General features: G+C 40.1%; 1 protein-coding gene across 5 annotated transcripts in view; it reads right to left on the minus strand.

Moving 5' to 3' along the window:
- The window catches only part of LOC106805139 (beta-galactosidase-like), a 52808-nt gene that overhangs the window by 21710 nt on the left and 9211 nt on the right, over nt 1–21887 (minus strand). For 4 of the 5 annotated variants that reach the window (XM_014806627.1, XM_014806623.1, XM_014806626.1 and 1 more), the window contains exon 2: nt 18191–18263. In XM_014806627.1, coding sequence (XP_014662113.1) covers nt 18191–18219 — 29 coding nt within the window. In that variant the 5' untranslated portion in view covers nt 18220–18263. Of the gene's footprint in view, nt 1–18190; nt 18264–21107; nt 21309–21887 lie in introns of those variants that run through there. The other variant, XM_014806624.1, reaches the window with a different exon arrangement.

Raw genomic sequence — 21887 nt, forward strand, 5'->3', positions numbered from 1 at the left:
TGTGGGATTTTGGCACGCATCTTTTAGTTCACGAGCTAGTCCCTGGTTGACGTAAGGCCAAATAATAAGTCCCCGGGGCGCCTATTCCGGCGTAAACCGCACTTTTATCAGCTTGTTCTGATTTTTACCAGCAGGTTCTGATTTCTTGTGTTGACTCCATAATCACTACAATCTCAGTGGTCGAACCTTCCATTATCGTGCGTCACAACTAGACGTAAAATCGTGCACATAATATCATATATACACATACATATCAAGATGACCACATAGCATATACCATACAATATTATGAAGTGATATATATATATATATACACACGGCTTTAATTACTAATTGCAGTAACGCGAATTCACGACAATGCTCCATTGGTTGGTGACGTGCACCACACTGCAGCTGGTCACTCACCTTGCACTATAATAGTATCAATTTCAAAAGCGAATTTGCGGATTGTTTCACATTTTACTTTCAATATTATAATAAGTATCACACTTTAACTTCTTCCTCTTTACTGTTGACATTGGAAGATGCTGTCATCATAGCAGTTTATAAATGCCATTATTACACCTTTTACATATATTATCACCCATATTTACTTTTTATCTACCACCTCATTAGGTACCACAATTGACAGACATTCGATGCAGCACAGTTATTCTATTGCCTTCAACGGCAGTGAAAAACTTGTGTAATTCATTAGAAATTGAATTTCGGAAATTTACCTATTTCTAAACATGTTAGTCACATAACAATCTTAGTCCCCCAGACGTCCAAATCGTCATTTGTTAGCTTAGTTCAGTATGGGACTGAGTATCTATCCTGACCCCCGCGGCTAGTGTCTCATATCAGGGAAATAAACGACTAATGAATTTCTTTGGTAGTGGAGCTGTATTCTATCATCAGTGTGATAAGCTAGCGATGTCGAATTTCATATGACTCTGGGGTCGAGCAAGACAACACTTCTATTACCCACAATAATTGTCGCACAAGTGTGTATTGCCACCCAAACTGTTCAGCTCGGTGAACTGACAGAATTCTTGGCGACGTCAAACGATTTAGACATCAACGTGTTGGCCTGTTATATAATTAATACCAGTCTTGGGTGCATTAACAATGAACAACATCGTTTGGGCCACGTGATGTGAATATAAACATGTAAATACCCTCACCACTCCAAAGGCACACTTGATTTAATAACACTATAATCACAGAAGAAGATTCGCAGTCCTTTGCATTCTGTATCCATTAGCCTATTTAAAACATGCAATTTCCTTCGATAATATGTACATAACACTCCTGGTTTTACCTGGTGTTCTCAATTAAGCAATATGGGCCATTCAAAAACTTCAATAAAGGTGTTTAAAAACTCTTTTGAGTCTGTTATCGTCAGATTTTATGCATGTTGGTTTGTGTCATATATTCCCGATTTTTGTTTTTATGGTTCGCATTTACGCATATAACCATTCCGATTTATCAAGCATATAATCATTCGATTTTATTCACATATAACATTCATTTATCGCACTACTATTTGATGTCAACGCATCGAATCATTCCCCCCCCCGATTCACGCATCTGAATCATTTGATGGCATCATTCGATGCGTGAATACGAATGACTTTCGATGCGGGCGATATCGAATGATTCGTAGTGGCATCATTCGATTCACGCATCGAATGATTTCCGATCACGCATCGAGATCATGTCGAGTTCAACCAGCAATCGATGAATTCGATGGCGTGAGATCAAAAATGATTCGATGCGTGAATTCGGAATCATTCGAATGCGTGAATCGAATTGATCGATCGAGATGATTCGATTCCACGGCACCGCAAATTGATTTCGCATCTACCGGCATCGAATGATTGCGAATTTTGCACAGCATCGAATATTCGCAATTCAACACAGGCAATCGAATGATCATCGTATCATTCGATGGCGGTGAATCGAAGATTGCGATGCGTGATATCAAATGATTCGAGCGTGAATCGATGATGATCGATGCGTGAATCGAATGATGCAATCGAATCATTCGATTCGCAGCATCGAATCATTCGATTCACGCATCGGAATGATGCGATCGAATGATTCGCATGCGTGAATCGAATGATTCGATGCGTGAATCGAATGATTCGATGAACACAGTGTAATGCGAATGATTCGATGGCGTGAATCGATATGACTTCGATGCGGCGAATCGAATGATGTCGATGCAGTCATTTCGATTCAAACGCAATTCTGACTCATTTGATTCCCCAGCATCGAACTCAATTTGATTCACGCAGTCGATATGATTACGATTCACGCATCGAATGATTCGAGCATTCATTCGATGCGCGAATACGATATGATTCGATGCGGTGAACGAAAGATTCGATGCATCATATCGATTCACGCATCGAATCATTTGCGATTCACTTGTCATTTCGAATCATTCCGATTCACGTGATGACATGATGCATCGAATGATGCATCGAATGATCGATGCGTGAATCGGAATGATTCGATCCGGAATCGAATGATGCATCGAATCATTCGATTCACGGCAAATCGAAATGATTCGTATCTACTACGCATCGAATGAATTTGAATCGACATATGAAACAGAATACACACCATACAGATTAGCTTACACCTTCACGGTTCCATACAATCCGGCTTACTAAGTGGCTCCATCGAGATGGGATAATCTATGAAAGTTCCATGTGTGCCAGGTTTATGCCATGCCGCCAGTCTCCCCTGGCATCGTTGCCCACTCCAGCTCAAACAACACAGTCTATTCTTCTTGGGGGCAGGCAGAAGTTAATTGGTAGCAGCGAATGTAGAGGTGCACCCTGGGGTCCCGCACTGCCAGGTAGCGTCCCACATTGAAGTCCATCACAAATGGCAACACGCCTGAAGTATGGCGAACACTGCCAAACCTAAAATTCAGTAAGCCAGTTCAGTTAGCATATACCAGTACCAACGATGGGCACAGGTACAATTATTGTGGATTAGATCGTCAGTGCTTGAATAATATATTGGACGTAAATATGACAGATGAAAACACATTAGCATTAATTCAAGTATAATATCGAAAGGTTCAAGCGTTAGCAATTTTTTACCGACCTGTTACTAGTTTAATCGATATTTTTTAAACAGACCGCATTTCTCCACAATCGCGACACTTTGAGCAGTATTATTTTAACTTTGTACGCATCCTGATGGCTTTTAGGAAAGTATCAGCAGGCCGGTCGTGTTGATGACAAAATCAGCCACGTAAAACGATGGGCAATGGTCTTGTGATCAGTGGCTGTGATATAAAACAAATAATATAGTGTTATGTAATGTTTCAAGAGTATTTTCAAGATAAAAAATAGATATTCAAATTGATAGAATTTTACTAAATTTGTAATGAGTATTATTATAGTAATTAAAGAGGGTTACTTTGTCCTACATCAGCAATTGAATTTATCACTTTATATACCTCCTACTACAACTTACAGAAATGTTCACCACGCGTTTCTGTATGCCCCACTCCACCACCCATGTTACAGTCTTTATTGATTTCGTGACCTTGTAGTTGCAGTTATTTACCATAATATTAACGTAAATACAAACCAACTCCAATAACACTATCACCTTGCACACGCTCTTGCATAACTGGCACTGCTTGGTGCATGTTGCTCGTGGAGTCATTGATTGGCATGGCTTCGACCCCTCTGTTTTCCATCTTTCGGTGATGTAGGATGTTGTTTTATTATCTAGAAAATATGCAGGCTTCTCATTATACTGAACATACGTTCGAGCTTGACATTCGCAGGTAATCTGTGTTTTATAAATAGTTAGTCAATTATTAAGAGTGAGTGAAGTAAGATCTCACCAGTTCAGTAAAGACCATTTCCATCCATAGTAAACATCATCAATTAGGCCCCTGAAAAATGTTCAATGAATTGCAAATAAAGAAACATGTTTCAATTAATTCTAATGTACAATTCTCACAAATTATCAGTTTGATACCAAATTTTATGGCAATTTCATACTCTTCGATACTATTGGCATTGAAGTAAATGGTATCATGCTTACCTTTGTGTCATTATAATGTTCCAGTAGCAAAAATCCTACCCAAGATTTTCTACCAGATATTCCAGCTGGTTGCTCCTGCTTTAGACTGAAAACTCCCATAAAGTATTTCCAATTGATCCTGCTCACAACACCATTTAGTTTTCTGAAAACCACAATGTTATCTATGCATTATAGAAATAGCCTTAACTATTTATGAATACTCTCAAACAGATTAGAGTGATAAGTCAATAGCAACTGGCTGGGCATTCCTCTGTGATCGTGTATATTTCTATTATAACAATTTACAACTCATCACAAATGAAAGTGGGTCAATGACACTATACGCTCACGCTTTGGTGTGATAGAAGAGAGAGATGCATATTTAAAAATTTTGGTAGTTGGTTTTCAGTTTCTGACGGAGCCAAAATGAAGATCAAATGTCCATAATCCCTGTTTTTATACTAATGAGTAAATTTCACACTGGTTTTGTTTCAAGGGTAGGTTTTTGATGCAGAAAATAAATTTTCAAGATCTTAAAGTCTGAAATCTTGGGTGAGAGATGGCGCTACGCCTAAATGATTCGTCATTTTTTTTGGTTTTTCTTGTATATTTGTCGCTTAATTAATAATAGAGCAATATAAATATTCCAGGCAATTACTGTAACGAACGAATCTAATGAAACACAGATATTACACGTAGGTATGCTGATTAGGCAGGTAAATTTAACAAGAATCGAATGAATCTAGATGGCCTATTTTTCATTTTTTGCCAATAAAGTGAGCGTGGCGTTGGAAAAGTAGGTCGAGCTGGTGTGCTGGCCGAAAATAGTACGTTCAAATTCCCTTCCGCGATAGGAGTAACAACTGTATGGCAATTTTTAAACATGTGGGTCAAGTACGGTTCTTGAGTAAAATCCGTGACCGTGAGGCAGACACTGAAATATGCATATGAAATTGCAAAATCGCTACCTAATGTTTGCATGAATTTAAAAAAAAATATCAAAACCCTCTGTGATATGTTATGGGGGCCACAGTACTTATTCATTCTACATACCAAAAATTAGCAAAAATCCGTTGAACCTGAACCTGACTTATGGCCCATTTGTCTCCATTTTTGCCAAATAAGTGGCGTGGCTCGAAAGTAAGGGTCAACTGGTGTGTTCCATAAATAGGACGTTGACATCTCTCCATAGGAGTTAACAACTTATGCAATTTGAAACACATAGTGGGTCAAATGGTTCCAAGTATCGTTGACGCGTAGCCAAATGTTTGACGGAGCGACAGACGTAATGACGGAGCGACAATCCCATGGCAAATAGCTCATCTTGACGATGTCAATGTGAGCTAAAAATTAATAAAGCCGTTTTAGAGGTATCACATGAGATCATACCCATTCCAGTTACCTGTTTTACAGCATTAGCTCACCTCTTTCCTTTTACAACAGGACTCTTTCCTTCTATTTAGGCATTTTAGTTAAATCAACTTGAGAACGAAAATGGTGACCACATTTTTATAAGCAGAAAGGCAAGCAAATATAAATTATTGGCAAATACAACAGCAATTGTAACATGTTGTACAGTCAAGTGGTAGCCTGGTTGATCATATATGTGAGCATGATCCCTTGACACTGTGGAAATCAAGGCAATGTTCATGATGATGGAGCTGTACCAGACAACAGTTGCTCCTGTAAGAGAACCGAAGCACGTTAGTCTTGTCTATTTGCTCAAAGCTTTGAGGAGTGAACTGATACGAATGGGTCCCAGTGACACAGAGTTGAAGCACGGTAAATATTTGTGGCCGCGATCTAAAATGGTTGAAGGATATTCCACATGTGTAAAAATTCCATTTTACACTAAATTTATGCAGGACAAAAACTCGATTTTCAGTTATTTACTCAAAAATCATAATTCAAAACTATAAAGTCAACCTTACGCTTTGAAGACTTGATTGTCATAAGCTGCTTTAGGTAGGTTTTGGAATTAGGTCCCTGGTGGCAAAGGATTGAACTGAAAAGAAATAGAATTTGTAGGTAATTGACCTTATCTGCCTGAGCGATCAAATAACTCAACATACCACCCTGCTTAGAGGTTAGATAATTTTGCGAGGTCATTCAAACCAAAAAATGTTTATGTTTTTTTATCATGCATTCAGCCACCAAATTGTCTACTTTTCAGCACTTTACTACTTGTGCAGTGAATTTAAAAGCTACTGCATAAAGCTTGATTTTTCTAGAGGCAACCTGTCAATCACTCCAGATCAAGTAGGCTCAATTAAATATTTTAAAACATTGTCACAATACTGATTGCAAGATTATCATTATCACAGGTGGCAAAGGTCCATCCTACGGTTATCAAAAAATCTAGTGTATACAATCCTAAACATACACACGTGACTGAAATCACTGTCAAGGTGAAGAAGTTGCGTGAAATGCCATTCCAGAACGAGCAGGGCCGTAGCTACCATTAGGCAATAGAGCAATGCCTCCTTACAAAATTGTAGTCCCCCAGCTGTAAATGAAATTTAGAATTAAGTATAGATGCAGAGAAATGCAGCGACAGAGACCAATACTAACCGTTGGCTTCTGAGGCCCTTAGCGGGCCCCGAATAGTCCCACGCCCTATTCGGCTCGGCTTCGCTCGCTTGTTCTTTGAACTCAGCAATCATCTTTGCTCCTACAAAAATTTTACACTCTGCTTGCCTTGTTCCACGGTAAGGGAGCCAAGGGTGTAAATACCTTTCTAAATAACATCCGAAGGAGCCAGGTACTTGTGAGTGATGTCTCCAGCTCATTCAGGGGCATGCAAAGTCATGAGCTGGGTTGGACTGGCATGAAAGACTGTCACCGGGAGGATTTGCACCTACGCAGCATATCATGAGAAATAGCTAACTGATATAATAGAAAAACGCAATACAAAAATATGATCATACCGTACTCCAGTGAACTGCTAAACAAGACCAAGGCAAAAGTCAATGTAATAGATATTCTGTTGGTTGTTCTACTAGCAACACATGGAAACACAAGATATTTGAATATAACAGTAAAATTATATATGACATACAAAAGTTAATGCACTAAAGTTTTGTGTGTTCCTTTTTTAAACAATTATAGCTTATTAATTAATAAAACTACACTATTATTTACTATAATACTATACTATACTATTAACGTATTGACCATTCCTCGAATAGCGCAAATGCAATGTGCCACCATTCAAACATGATATCATAAAAAGTTGCAATGGTAAGAATTTATGTAAGCAATTCCATTTATTAGAATCATAATCAGGTCATGAGTCAATCTATTATCTGACAATAACAAGATGCCCCATGAAAAAGCATTAGCCCTCTGATTAGGGAATGAATACTCATGATTTTCCGTGTTCATAAATTAATATTTATATAAATTAAAATTCTACTAAATGTTCAGTCGACCATTTATTAAAAGTAAACTTGGCTCTACATTCACATGGACTTACATGGTGTTACACTAGCATTTGCTTCAAGTATTTGTCCTGCAGGGTTACAGGCCAGCACTACTGGCATCTACGGTTGCATGCTTATAGCCCCAATTGATTCTATTCCATCCTGGTAAAACCAGAATTGACAAAGTGTGCCCGTTGTGGCTCATGTTGCCGCTGCGCTCTAAATGCCGCCTTTAACCATCACCTCCTTAAAAATCAAAATAACATGTCACATGAATCAACACGCTCTCCTTAACGAAATACAATAATTCACTATTAGCAACGTCGGTCGATTTTCAATAACTCTACGATATCGGAAAAGTCAAAATTCAACCAAACCTGCTCCGAAATCTACTGTCGCATACAAAGCCAGTCAACGCTTGGCCGAACATTTCAAGAGTAATCGGCACCGGACCGTCCGTGAGTGAAGAGCACGGTTTCATTACCGAGGGCCAATCGTGACTTTAAATCCCGGAGGTGTTGCAGTGTAGTCCAAAGTCAACACCATAGTAACATGCCGTATTCGATTCTCTACCTGTTAGTGCAATCGTTAACCGCTTATCCTTCTCAGTGGCACTACAAGTGATTATAAAATTATTTCCCCACATTAGAAATTCATGTGGTTAATAACACTGTTTGTGGCTGCGGCTACGTGACAAGTTCGTGTTTAAATATATCCTGCCTGTTATCACAGGTCCTCCGGTGGCATAGAGGGAGTCGTTTCACTCGGGAAGCGAAAATGTCAGCCACCTGTCCGACGTGTGTTGAGGTAAGCTGGGTCTTAGTGCGTAATCGCATATTGGGTGTCTGTGAAGTAGCCAGAGACGGATTTAAGTCCTCCCTTGCACAGAATACATGGTTTAAAATCTCCACCCACCCTCGCCAAAATATAAAAAGCTTCAGCAGAATGATGATTAAAATGTGGAATTTTAATCAACTTATTATAAGTAGTATATAAGTTATATAGCCACACTGGTGAAAAGAAATGGATTCATTGTCGAGCTAAATAATACTTTACCGATGTCTCGCTCACAGTCTATGTATGGTCCGAACCGTAAATGACGACAAAGCCCATCTTCCTGCGCTAGATGCGAATATATGATTCAACAGTCATGGATTGCCTTTGAAATCAACGACTCGCTGGTTGAGGTTCGTGCATATTCCGACGAGATGGTACCTAAAAACGTGCACAAGTCACCTCATTTGAAGTATTGTCATGTGTTAATGAGGAAATTTAAAATCAGAAAATATCATTAATCTTGACAATTTTGTGATATATTTCAGTATTACGTTTGAATGGGCATTCAGTCCAGAAGCAGCCATCTTGACATCGATCCCTCAGTACTCTCTTGAATAGCGGAAAATAATGCAATCGCGCAGACCCGCGTATGTAACGAAAGGGTGTCGCCCGTCCTTCACGCATTAGTCATTCGCATAATCAATCGTAAAGATCGCGTTGCCGCTCATCTAAAAAAGAGCAAGAAGAAAGAATACCATCAAAAATAACAAAAAACATTAGCAGAATTCCGATTGATGGTCCAATTATTTGATGGTCCGTCCGAGGATCGAGATAGTTTTTGGGACCTCCTGAAATAGTTTTCGCATCATAGTGTGCTACACTAATCAAGGGGTGATAAACTAGGGTTGGGCTGTTTGTCTTATCTTTATTCATTTTATAAAGAACTCTTATTTAAAACACAATCGACACGTTGTGTAGTGCAACTGGTTTACTCCTGCCATACTGCCAAGCACCACCCGAGTCGGCACCGCAAAGACAAGTGGCAGCCACGCCCCGCGCCGCGCGCGCGCCCGGCCCCCCCCCCGCCGGCCCGCCGGGGGCGCCGCCGCCGGCGCCCCCGGCGCGCCGCGCCCCCGCCCGGGCCCGCCGCGGCCTCTTGGTGTATATATCAACACCAACAAAATCTCCGCTCCTTTAGTTACATATACCAATTATCAGCCAAATTTAGAAAAACAAGTTATACAGTACTGCGACTATAACGTTGTTCCTTTCAACTAGAATTCCCGTAAAGCATTTCAAACACTACGTAACTCCATAACTGGTAAGCTAAACTAACTTGCATGAAACTGTAGGTCAGATTTATGAACTGGCTCTATCTAACAAACTTCTGAACATACATCTAACGAAAAGAGCGTATGTAAGAAGGAAAGCGTACAATCGGTGAATGCTGAAACCAATGTTGAAAGAAACTTAAATTAAGAAACTTTGGCCCGTTTTATTGATGATCTTTGCGCTAGTATTGTCCAGCTGTCCTACAGCTGAATCAATACTACCGCAAAGAATCGTCAAAATAAAATCGGGCAAAGTTTCTTAAATTCCGATAAGTATGGCATACATGTTTTTCACATTTCACGTTTACGCTCTCCTTTCCAGCTTCTCCATTGTGTCACCAACTGCCATACACAGTATAGTCATCAAAGCAGTAAGTTCTGCGCACGCACAGGAGTTCCTTAAAAACACACATCGACACGTTGTGTTGGTGCAACTGGTTTAGCTCCTCCAACCTGCCAAGTCACCCTGAGTCCGCGAGTCGGCACGCATACAAGTGGCGCCACCTCTTGGTGTATATATCAACATCCACAACAGGGCCACAGAGCCACACTTACAGTTTATTAAAGGTAATTTGTTAGGTAATTGAACCTGTACTTGTAGGCTGTATGCTTAGTTGATACAAAACACATTGCACAAACTTCAAACGCAATAGAGCCTGCAACAGTCACTATCTGCAGAAATGCAAAGGGAATAATCTGGCTTTAATTTTAAATATGGTTGAATGTTTCTCATGCGAAACGTTTGCATTCGATAAACGGCCAAATTTGATCATTGTGGCGAGTTGAATTTTGAGTTTAGTTTATAAACGTGCGAAAGCCAACACGTTGCCCAGCTAGGATAGGTGCTAATTTGATTGCATCCACTGGCTATAGCATCGCCCACTGTCCTGCAATAATTCCACGTTAGGTTCGCTATTTCAGTGTTATACTGCTACACTGCGACCGCGATATTATCAGGACATATTATGACTACTAGCAGAAAGTATACCCGTAGAACCAGCAAATGTTGTCTTTAAATATAAAGTCCATGTAAGTGATACAGATAAAGTTAAATATTCAATGTAATCTGAAAAGAAAACCACTGCACTGGGTACAACAGAATCACTGGCAAACAGCCTTACTGGCCACTGACTACTGTGTCAGTACGGTGTACGTCAAAGGCAGAGTGAGCAGGGGGAAGATCTGCAGTAGGGGGGGGGGAATCTGAGACGTCAGCACGAATCTATTGAGCGAATAGATTTGTTTTTGAGCCAGAACCATCTCCACAGACGGTGGATCCTGAAATATGCTCATAGGCGCAAGTCCAAGAGACGCAGTGTAATTCCGCACGTGATGTGTGATGTGGATCTGCGCTGTACGCACTGCCATCTATTGACGAATCAGCATTTTTTTCGAATTTTGACCTTAATTACTTAATACTTAAACTTTTTTATAATATTTTTTTCTGCAGCCAGAACCACTCACCAAACGTGGTGATTCTGATATATTCTTCAGTTTAGCAGCGATTGAGTGACAAATCAGCGGCGAAAAAGCGAAGCACAAACAAACAAACCACATCACCGGCACAGCACACACAAATTAGGCCAAATATAGTATATAGTGAGTACGATCAATTTACTCTAGAACAATAGCACCTTGCGCTCCGCGACAGGACTATAGCCAAACAACTGTTGAATATGGGGCAATGATACTGCTCTCGTCTGCTCCCACGAGGAAACGCATCGACAGAAAACAAACGAGGGCACGCATTACTCATAGGGTGTGGGGGAATATACCGTATAGCACTGGCACTTGATACAAGAGTTGCCAGGCAATGTCCTGTTTAGAAAAGTTCCAGTTTCACGCCCGATGAAGAATGGGCTGCCCTCGCAGTGTTTTTAACCTACATTTCGGCTGACGTTACCCATGTTCGCTCAGAATTGAAAGAACTTGCAAGTAGTACTAAGACTTTGATGAATAAATAAATGAATGTTTTTTTTCTTCTGTGAGCAGTTCCTCGTGGAAGCAGTCGGGGCAGTTTCGTTGCCCATTTTCAACATAGATCGTGCGCTGTGGCGGAGCGAAGGCTAGACTAGACTAGAGAGTAGAGTAGAGTAGACTATAGAGCTAGACCATGCACAGGCACTTGGAGTGTTTCAATAAAATATAATGCTAAATAAATACGAAATCTATTTACTACCAAAGTCTCAATGTTTCTCTACTATCTTTCACCTATTATTGCCGACAATTTTCCTGTAAATGCCGTCCAAATGCTCATCTGCAACACACGCTGGCTGCCGCACGCTAGCTGCTGCACACTAGCTGCTGCACACTGACACATAAATATATAGTTATATATCTTTTCTATACACTATATACTATATATATACTATACAATATAAATATACACTATATATTTGTGTCAGTGTGCAGCAGCCAGCGTGTGTTGGGCAGATGAGCATTTGACGCATTTACAGGAAATTGTCGGCCAATAATAGTGAAAGACAGTAGAGAAACATTAAGACTTTGTAGTAAATAGATTTCGTATTTATTTAGCATTATATTTTATTGAAACGCTCCAAGTGCCTGTGTGTGACTGTGAGCTAGACTCAATTTGCTAATAGTAATACTAGTAATAGTAATACTATTTAGACGAGTCAGTCTCAGCATCAACAATAAAATGACAACATCATCATCATGACATACCGAAAGCACATTTTGATGCAACGCCAGCAAATGTTAAAGAATAATAACTAATCGCGAGATTGCCATGGTATAGTGTCGGACTGTCTAGATATTAATATGCCTATTTAAAATTCTGTTTAGTTAATTTAGACGGAGAAATTCGAATACGCGATCTTCAGTTCAGCGCCGCCCCGTCACGTTGTTGTTAACTTGTTATATTTTTTAGTGGTCGCTTCTGCTACAATTGGCTATTAAATTAGCAAATATTATAAATAAACCATTATCCAAATTCAGAGTATCTATATATCATTAAAAAACTAGAAAACATCACAAATAAAAGCAAAATAGTTCATATTTGTGGTAAATATGTCAAGATTCGATGTTTTAATTAATTGATAGCTAATTTTTTAATTTTGCGGGGTTTGGTAGCGACCTTACAAAAATTTGTTTCGTGGAGAGAGGTCGGTTTGTCGTCTGAACTGTTGTCTTGTGTTGTGATTTTTCTCTGCGTTGTAATGGTGCTGATGCAATTCTGTGGGCAGTATTCTATTATATCGTGCGGACGTGCGATTGCGATTAGGCAGCGATTGCGGGATCGGCATGGCATTTATGACAACCGACATTAATTATCAGTCACTAATGAAACTGGACACAGTTTGTTTACATTTCCTCACAGTCGCACTCACAATCACAAACACAGTAATATATGGGTTAGTTTTTTTATATATATTAATTATTACAACAGTTATTGCTTCTTAAAAGCATGTGAATGGTATACATACTTACTAATAAAGCCAGATGAGACGGGATACTAGAGAAGCGTTGCCGAAAGGAGGTGTTAATCCAAAGCGCTTAAGCGCAGATCTTGCGCGCAGTTCCGCGGCAAGGCGCACGCGACCGCGGGAACGTCCTACGACAGTATGCAGCGCTGGCAGCTATGGATCCGTGCGCGCGAATGAATTGGCCGGCGCACGGATCCATAGCTGCCAGCGAACAGTCCGCAATTTTAGTGGGGACACAGAGGGTAGACATTTGGGACGTGAACAGTGTTCACTTGTTATAAAAACATAATGTCTGTGTTGCGAACCGAGCTGTGTGACGCGAAATCACAGAAAGACTGACGAAATTCTCGCGTTCGCGAACCTTGCCCAGTAATGGAAATGGCTGCAAAGAGAATGGCTGTGTAGACTGGGACTCGCTCCCACGTCGATTACCCATCGAGTGACTAAGCTAAGCCGAGAACACGTAGCAATGCTGAGAGGGTCTATGTCCCCCGGGGTACTGCCGGAACGTACCCTGGGTACGGTGTGATACACCGGAACGTACCCTGGTACCATCTAATATGCCGAACCGTACCTCGCCTACTCCACTAACGAGTCTAGGGAGTCGCCTACGCCTACTCCCTAACCCAAACCCTAACCCTAATCCTAACCATATCAAATAGTGACCAAGGTACGTTCCGGTATATCGGACCATACCCAGGGTACGTTCCGGCAGTACCTGGGGGACATAGACCCAATGAGGGTTAGTAAGTGTACTGGGACGTAAATTAACCCACTAATTCATAATGGCTCATGTAATACAGAAATGAATAAACCCTGAATGTTCCAATTATATTATGTACAGGTTATTTGTACTGCTATAGCCTAGAGTCCTAACTATAATACGATGTATTGCAATGTACGGTATGTGTTTGTGCGCGTTTCTGCATGTATTGCTACGGCTCATAGGGTCTATGTGCTCCAGGGTCCACCCTCTCAGCCTTACTACCTTAGCTATCAGTCTATTGATCAGTAGGCCTATAGGGTATACAGCAACTGCCGTACACTACAACTACATAACACACATAACAGTATTAACCCCTTAACTGTGTACTTATTTAACCGTTAACTGCTCCCCATTGTGTACTTCATTTCATGGAAATCGTGACTTTCAGCTATCAGTAACATACGAATCGTGACCTTTTGACCGTTTTCATTCCTGATTGTATAGCACCGTTGTTATTGCTCCTATACATGTTCTGTTGCATTGTCTATGTCAAATATGTGTTCTTGTATTGTTATAAGTGTAAAATAATGAAATATAGAGTGAATTTGTTTTATATACTGTATTTTAGTCCCCTTTTCACGATTTTTTGTTTGACAAATTGTTGACAAGTTCTACTACTAGTACTAGTAGTAGTACTACTGCCGGCAATAATAATTAACATTGTCACGGTCATTACTAGTACTGGCACTAACATCACCGGCGCCATCACCCTCAGATTGACTGTCTAAGTGCTATAGCGTTTGCCAAATACGCCTCATCCCGATCGTCAGGTTCATCTTCTGATTCTGAATCAACGAAAGACGACAAATCATCGTCTGACTCAAGAATACGGCTCAAAACTTCTGCTTCAGAAAGCTTGCGCTTGCTAGAAGAGACCATTTTGAATGGTCGAGTGGCATCGAATGCAAGGCACGTAATAAAAGTGCAAAACCTAAACTCAATCACCATGCTGCTCTATTCACAAGCTCATGCCCATCCCCTGTGTATACGCAATACGTTTCTGTTTACGTTGTCGTCGAACGGTGAGTTTACGTTTCAGCTGACCTCAGGGTTAAACACTACAATGTCTCGCCTTTTCATACGTAAGCCGAGCCGGCTCGAGGAAAGGTCGAAGGGAAATCGCACGCATATCGCGTCGTTACGCCATCTATCGCCCGCCACTACACTCATGTACACTGATGTACAGTGATGTGAAAAAATACTAAAACTGTGTTTTTGCAGGAAACCAAGCGCGCCGAGTCGCCAAAAATCTTATACGAGCATTTCAAGCAATTGTCAAGCTACAGTGGTAGTCAAATCCGTCGTTCCAATCGCTAGAACTGCTCAACTCAGCGAGCTTGCTGCTTGCCTATATATGTAAACCCGTTGAAGGTGATGGAATGGTGGCAGCGTACGTATTAGAGGCCGCCCCTGGCGGCGTTGGCGGCGCTTCGCGCGCGAATAATCCGGCTGCAAGAAATGTCTAGTGCGATAGGTTGTTGCTATCCAAGTGTTGACGTAATTAATATTTAAGAAATAAACTGACTATAGTGTAATCAATGCACCAGTCAATTGAAACCCCGCCTTTCATTAGTTTTTTCGCAAATGTCGTTTTTCCGTTTTTCCAAATGCCGTTCATTGTTCCACCAGTCATTTCAAACCAGTTTTTAAATATACATACATGTGCCATTACTATGAGACATTGCCGTACAAGTGCTACATACAAGAGGCCAATACAGCTTTAAGAAGCTTCGATCAAGGATCAAGGACTCCCCCCTCCGCGACAGGGCGGGTAATTAACTGGCTGGCCCTGTTGTGGATGTTGATATATACACCAAGAGGTGGCGCCACTTGTATGCGTGCGGACTCAGGGTGCTTGGCAGTATGGAGGAGTAAACCAGTTGCACCACACAACGTGTCGATTGTGTTTTATGGACTCCCTGGTGCAGAACTTATAGCTGATGACATACTGTGCTATGGCAGTGGTGACACAATGGAAGAAGCAGTGGCAGACCATGATCGAAACCTGTTGAATTTGCTTCAACGAGCACGTGAGGCAAATTTAAGGTTTAACAGGCATAAGCTGAGATTGAGGCTTACTGAAATGCCATACATGGGACAATTATTAACGAGTCATGGATTGAAGCCAGATCCAGCTAAAGTAGATGCGATTTCTCACATGCCTAAACCATGTGATAAGAAGGCAGTACAGAGATTTCTAGGATGCGTAAACTACTTATCCAGGTTCATGCCGAATCTGTCCAAGATGTGTGAACATTTCCGCAGGTTGACGGAGAAGGAGGCAATCTTCGTATGGAAGACTCAGCAAGAGATAGCGTTTGATGCTATTATGAGGTGTATCACATCAGCTCCAGTATTGAAATTCTATGATGTGGAGAATGAGGTGACAGTACAGTGCGATGCTTCGCAGTTTGGACTAGGGGCTACATTGATGCAGAAAGGACAACCGGTAGCGTTCGCCTCGAGAGCACTAACACCTGTAGGGACAGTGGTTTTCCGTTTCAAAAAATTGCCTTTTCTGTTTGGGAAAATCATAAATTCCGTTTCAAAGTAAAGAAAAAATGGAAATTCCGTTTTGCCATAGAGATTGTACACACCAATAATTTAAAATTCCTTTTACATATATTTGCATGAAAAAAAGGTATTTGGTCACTGACTGACAGTTAGGTTGGGACCGAAACACAGGGCTACCAAAAGACGTAATTGTAAGTCATTTTGCTCTGAAACTTGTCTGAATGTAAACCATATCACTACCAATACTATTGTCAATGGTTTTTTAATGATTTTACTGAAATTTCCATGTTGTAATATGTTCAAATTACGTTTTCCGCATTTTTCCGTTTGAAAACATCTTTTCCGTTCCCCAATGGTCATTTTCGTGTTTTCCGTCCGTTTTCCGCGATCGCGGAAAATCGCTGTCCCTACACCTGCTGAACAGAATTACGCGCAGATAGAGAAAGAATGCCAAGCAATAGTATTTGCATGCAATAGATTCAACCATTACTTGCATGGGCCTGATGTGGTGACAGTGCAGTCCGACCACAAGCCGCTTGTGCCCATCTTCATGACGCCTATACAGCTGGACAATACTAGCGCAAAGAATCATCAAAATAAAACGGGCAAAGTTTCTTAATTTAGTTTCTTTAACATGGTTTCAGCATTTCACCGTTGTACGCTTTCCTTCTTAATACGCTCTTTCTAAGATGTATGTTCAGAAGTTTGTTAGATAGAGCCAGTTCATAACTGACCTACAGTTTCATGCAGTTAGTAGTTACAGTATGGAGTTACGTAGTGTTTGAAATGTTACGGAATTCTAGTTGAAAGGAACAACGTTATAGTTCCGCAGTACTGTATAATGTTTTTCTAAATTTGGCTGATAATGGTATTGTAACTAAAGGAAGGGAGATGTTGTGGATGTTGATATATACACCAAGAGGTGGCGCCACTTGTTTGCGTGCCGACTCGGGGTGCTTGGCAGTATGGAGGAGTAAACCAGTTGCACTACACAACGTGTCGATTGTGTTTTAATAAGAGTTCTTTATAAATGAATAAAGATAAGACAAACAGGCCCAACCCTAGTTTATCACCCCTGATTAGTGTAGCACATATATGCGAAAACATATTTCAGGGGTCCCAAACTATCCTCGATCCGGAACGGCGACCATCAAAATAATTGGACCCATCATCGGAATTCTGCATGTTTTTTGCATGGTATCTTCTTCTTGCTCCTTTTTAGATGAGCGGCAAGCGATCGTTTACGATTGATTATGCGAATGACCAATGGTTGAAAGATGGCGAACCCTTTCGTTACATAGCGGGCGCGATGCATTATTTCCGCATTCCAAGAGAATACTGGAGGGATCGAATGTCAAAGATGGCTGCTTCTGGACTGAATGCTATTCAAACGTAATACTGAAATATATTCACCAAAATGTCAAGATAAATGATATTCTTCTGATTTAAAAATTTCCTCAATTACACATGACAAATACTCAAATGAGGTGACTTGTGCACGTTTTAGGTACATCTCGTGGAATATGCACGAACCTCAACCAGGAGTGTTTGATTTCAAAGGCAATCATGACTTTGAATCATATATCCGATTAGCGCAGGAGATGGGCTTTGTCGTCATTTTACGTATCGGACCATACATAGACTGTGAGCGAGACATGGTAAAGTATATTTAGCTGACAATGAATCCATTTTTTCACGTGTGCTATATAACTTATATAACATACTATAATAAGTTGATAAAATTCCACATTTTAATCAATCATTCTGTGAAGCTTTTATATTTGCGAGGGTGGGTGGAGATTTTAAACCATGTATTCTGTGCAGGGAGGACTACCGTTCTGGCTACTTCAACAGAACCCCAATATGCGATTACGCACTAAAGACCCAGCTTACCTCAAACACGTCGACAGGTGGCTTGACATTTTGCTCCCTAGAGTGAAACGACTCCTCTATGCCACCGGAGGACCTGTGATAACAGTGCAGGTATATTTAAACACGAAACTTGTCACGTAGCCGCAGCAAAACAGTGTTATAACCACATGAATTTCTAATGTGAGAAATAATTTATAAATCACTTGTATTGCACTGAGAAGGATAAGCTGTACGATTGCACTAACAGGTAGAGAATGAATACGGCAGTTACTATGCATGTGACTTTGACTACATGCACCACCTCCGGGATAAAGTACGATTGGCCCTCGGTAATGAAACCGTGCTCTTCACTACGGACGGTGGTGCCGATTACTTCCTGAAATGTGGCAAGGTTGACGGCTTGTATGCGACAGTAGATTTCGGAGCAGGTTGGTTGAATTTTGCATTTTCCGATAATCTAGATTATTGAAAATCGACCGACGTTGCTAATAGTGAATATTGTATTTCGTTAAGGAGAGCGTGTTTGTTCATGTGACATGTTATTTTGATTTTTAAGGAGGTGATGTAAAGGCGGCATTTAGAGCGCAGCGCAACCATGAGCCACACGGGCCACTTGTCAATTCTGAGTTTTACCCAGGATGGATAGATCATTGGGGCTATAAGCATGCAACCGTAGATGCCAGTAGTGTGGCTGTAACCCTGAGACAAATACTTGAAGCAAATGCTAGTGTAACCATGTAAGTCCATGTGATGTAGAGACCAGTTAGCTTTTAATAATAGTGTCCTTGACGTTTAGTAGAATTTTAATTATATAAATATTAATTTATTAACGAAAATCATGAAGTATTATCCTTAATCAGAGGCTAATGCTTTTTCATGGGCATCTGTATTGTCAGATAATAGATTGATCATGACTGATTATGATTCTAATAAATGGAATTTGCTTACATAAATTTTACCATTGAACTTTTTAGATACATGTTTGAAGGTGGCACATCATTTGGCTTTGAGAATGGTAATACTTTAATAGTATAAGTATAGTATAGTAAATAATAGTGTAGTATAATTAATAAGTATAATTTAAAAAAGACACACAAACTTTAGGTGCACTTAACTTTTGTATGTTATATAATTTTATTTATAATCAAATATCTTGTGTTTCATGTGTAGTATGAACCTAACCAACAGAATATCTATTACATTGACTTTTGCCTCTTGTTTAGCAGTTCACTGGAGTACGTATGATCATATTTTTTATTGGTTTTCTATTATATCAGTTGCTATTTCTATGATATGCTGGTAGGTGCAAATCTCGGTGACAGTTTCATGCCAAGTCCAACCAGCTATGACTTTGATGCCCCCCTGAATGAAGCTGGAGACATCACTCACAAGTACTTGGTCCTTCGGAATGTTATTAGAAAGGTATTACACCCTTGGCTCCTACCGTGGAACAGGGCCATAGCCAGAGGTAAATTTTGTAGGAGGCAAATGTTGTGAGTTAAAGAACAAGGAGCGAAGCGAGCCAATAGGGCGTGGGATATGGGGCCCGCTTAAGGGCCTCAGAAGCCAACGGTTATATGGTGCTCTGTCGTGCATTCTCTGCATATATTACATCTAAATTTCCATTTCAGCTGGGGGACTACAAATTTTGTAGGAGGCATTTGCCTCCTATTGCCTAATGGTAGCTACGGCCCTGCCGTGGAATGGCTTTCAGCACTTCTTCACTTGCAGTGATTTCAGTCACGTGTGATGTTTAGGATTGTATACACTGAGATTTTTGATTAACCTAAGGATGAACCTTGCACCTGTGATAAGAATAATCTTGCAATAGTATTTTGACCAATGTTTTAAAATAATTTAATTGAGCTATTGATCTGGAGTGATTGACAGGTTGCTCTAGAAAATCAGCTTTATGGCAGTAGCCTTCTAAATTCACTGCACAGTAGTAAAGTGCCGAAAAGTAGACAATTTGGTGTGAATGCATGATAAAAAACATAAACCATTTTTTGTTTGAATGACCTAGCAAAATTATCTAACCTCTAAGCAGGGTGGTTGTATAGTTATGTCGCTCAGGCAGATAGGTCAATTACTACAATTCTATTCTTTTCAGTTCAATCCTTTGCCACCAGGACCTATTCCCAAAAACCTACCTAAAGCAGCTTATGGACCAATCAAGTTCTCAAAGGTAAGGTTGATTTATAGTTTTGAATATGAATTTTGAGTAAATAACTGAAAATGAGTTTCTCCTGCATAAATTCAGTGTAAATGGCATTTTTACACATGTGGTATATCTTCAACCATTTTAGATGGGCACAATATTTACCGTGCTTCCAACTCTGTGTCCACTGGGACCCATTCGTTCAGTTCATCCTCAAAGCTTTGAGCAAATAGGACAAGACTACGGCTTCGTTCTCTACAGGACAACTGTTGTTGGTACAGCTCCATTATATGAACATCTGCTTGATCTCCACAGTGTCAGGGATCATGCTCACATATATGTCAACCAGGTACCATTGTGTACAAACATGTACAATTGATTGATTTGCATAATTTATATTGCTTGCTTTCTAGCTTATAAAAATGGTCACATTTTCGTTCTCAATTGATTTACTAAAATGGCCATTGTACGGCAATGTCTCATAGTAATGGCACATGTATGTATATTTAAAAACTGGTTTGAAATGACTGGTGGAACAATGAACGGCATTTGGAAAAACGGAAAAACGACATTTGGAAAAAAACTAATGAACGGCGGGGTTTCAATTGACTGGTGCATTGATTACACTATAGTCAGTTTATTTTCTTAAATATTAATTACGTCAACACTTGGATAGCAACAACCTATCGCACTAGCTTTATTAGTAAGTATGTATACCATTCACATGCTTTTAAGAATGCAATAACTGTTGTAATAATTAATATATATAAAAAAACTAACCCATATTACTGTGTTTGTGATTGTGAGTGCGACTGTGAGGAAATGTAAACAAACTGTGTCCAGTTTCATAGTGACTGATAATTAATGTCGGTTGTCATAAATGCCATGCCGATCCCCGCAATCGCTGCCTAATCGCAATCGCACGTCCGCACGATATAATAGAATACTGCCACAGAATTGCATCAGCACCATTACAACGCAGAAAAATCACAACACAAGACAACAGTTCAGACCTTTGGTTCAGACGACAAACCGACCTCTCTCCACGAAACCAATTTTTGTAAGGTCGCTACCACACCCCGCCAAAATTAAAAATTAGCTATTAATTAATTAAAACATCGAATCTTGACATATTTACCACAAATATGAACTATTTTGCTTTTATTTCTGATGTTTCTAGTTTTTTAATGATATATAGATACTCTGAATTTGGATAATGGTTTATTTATAATATTTGCTAATTTAATAGCCAACTTTAGCCAAGCGACCACTAAAAAATATAACAAGTTAACAACAACGTGACGGGGCGGCGCTGAACTGAAGATCGCGTATTCGAATTTCTCCGTCTAAATTAACTAAACAGAATTTTAAATAGATTAATATCTAGACAGTCCGACACTATACCAATGGCAATCTCGCGATTAGTTATTATTCCTTTAACATTGCTGGCGTTGCATCAAAATGTGCTTTCGGTATGTCATGATGATGATGTTGTCATTTTATTGTTGATGCTTAAAGCCGCACAATGCGCATCCAAACGCTAATTTCTCCAGTACTAGA

Source organism: Priapulus caudatus, unplaced genomic scaffold (genome assembly GCF_000485595.1).
Source record: "Priapulus caudatus unplaced genomic scaffold, Priapulus_caudatus-5.0.1 Scaffold101, whole genome shotgun sequence".
NCBI lineage: Eukaryota > Metazoa > Priapulida > Priapulimorpha > Priapulimorphida > Priapulidae > Priapulus > Priapulus caudatus.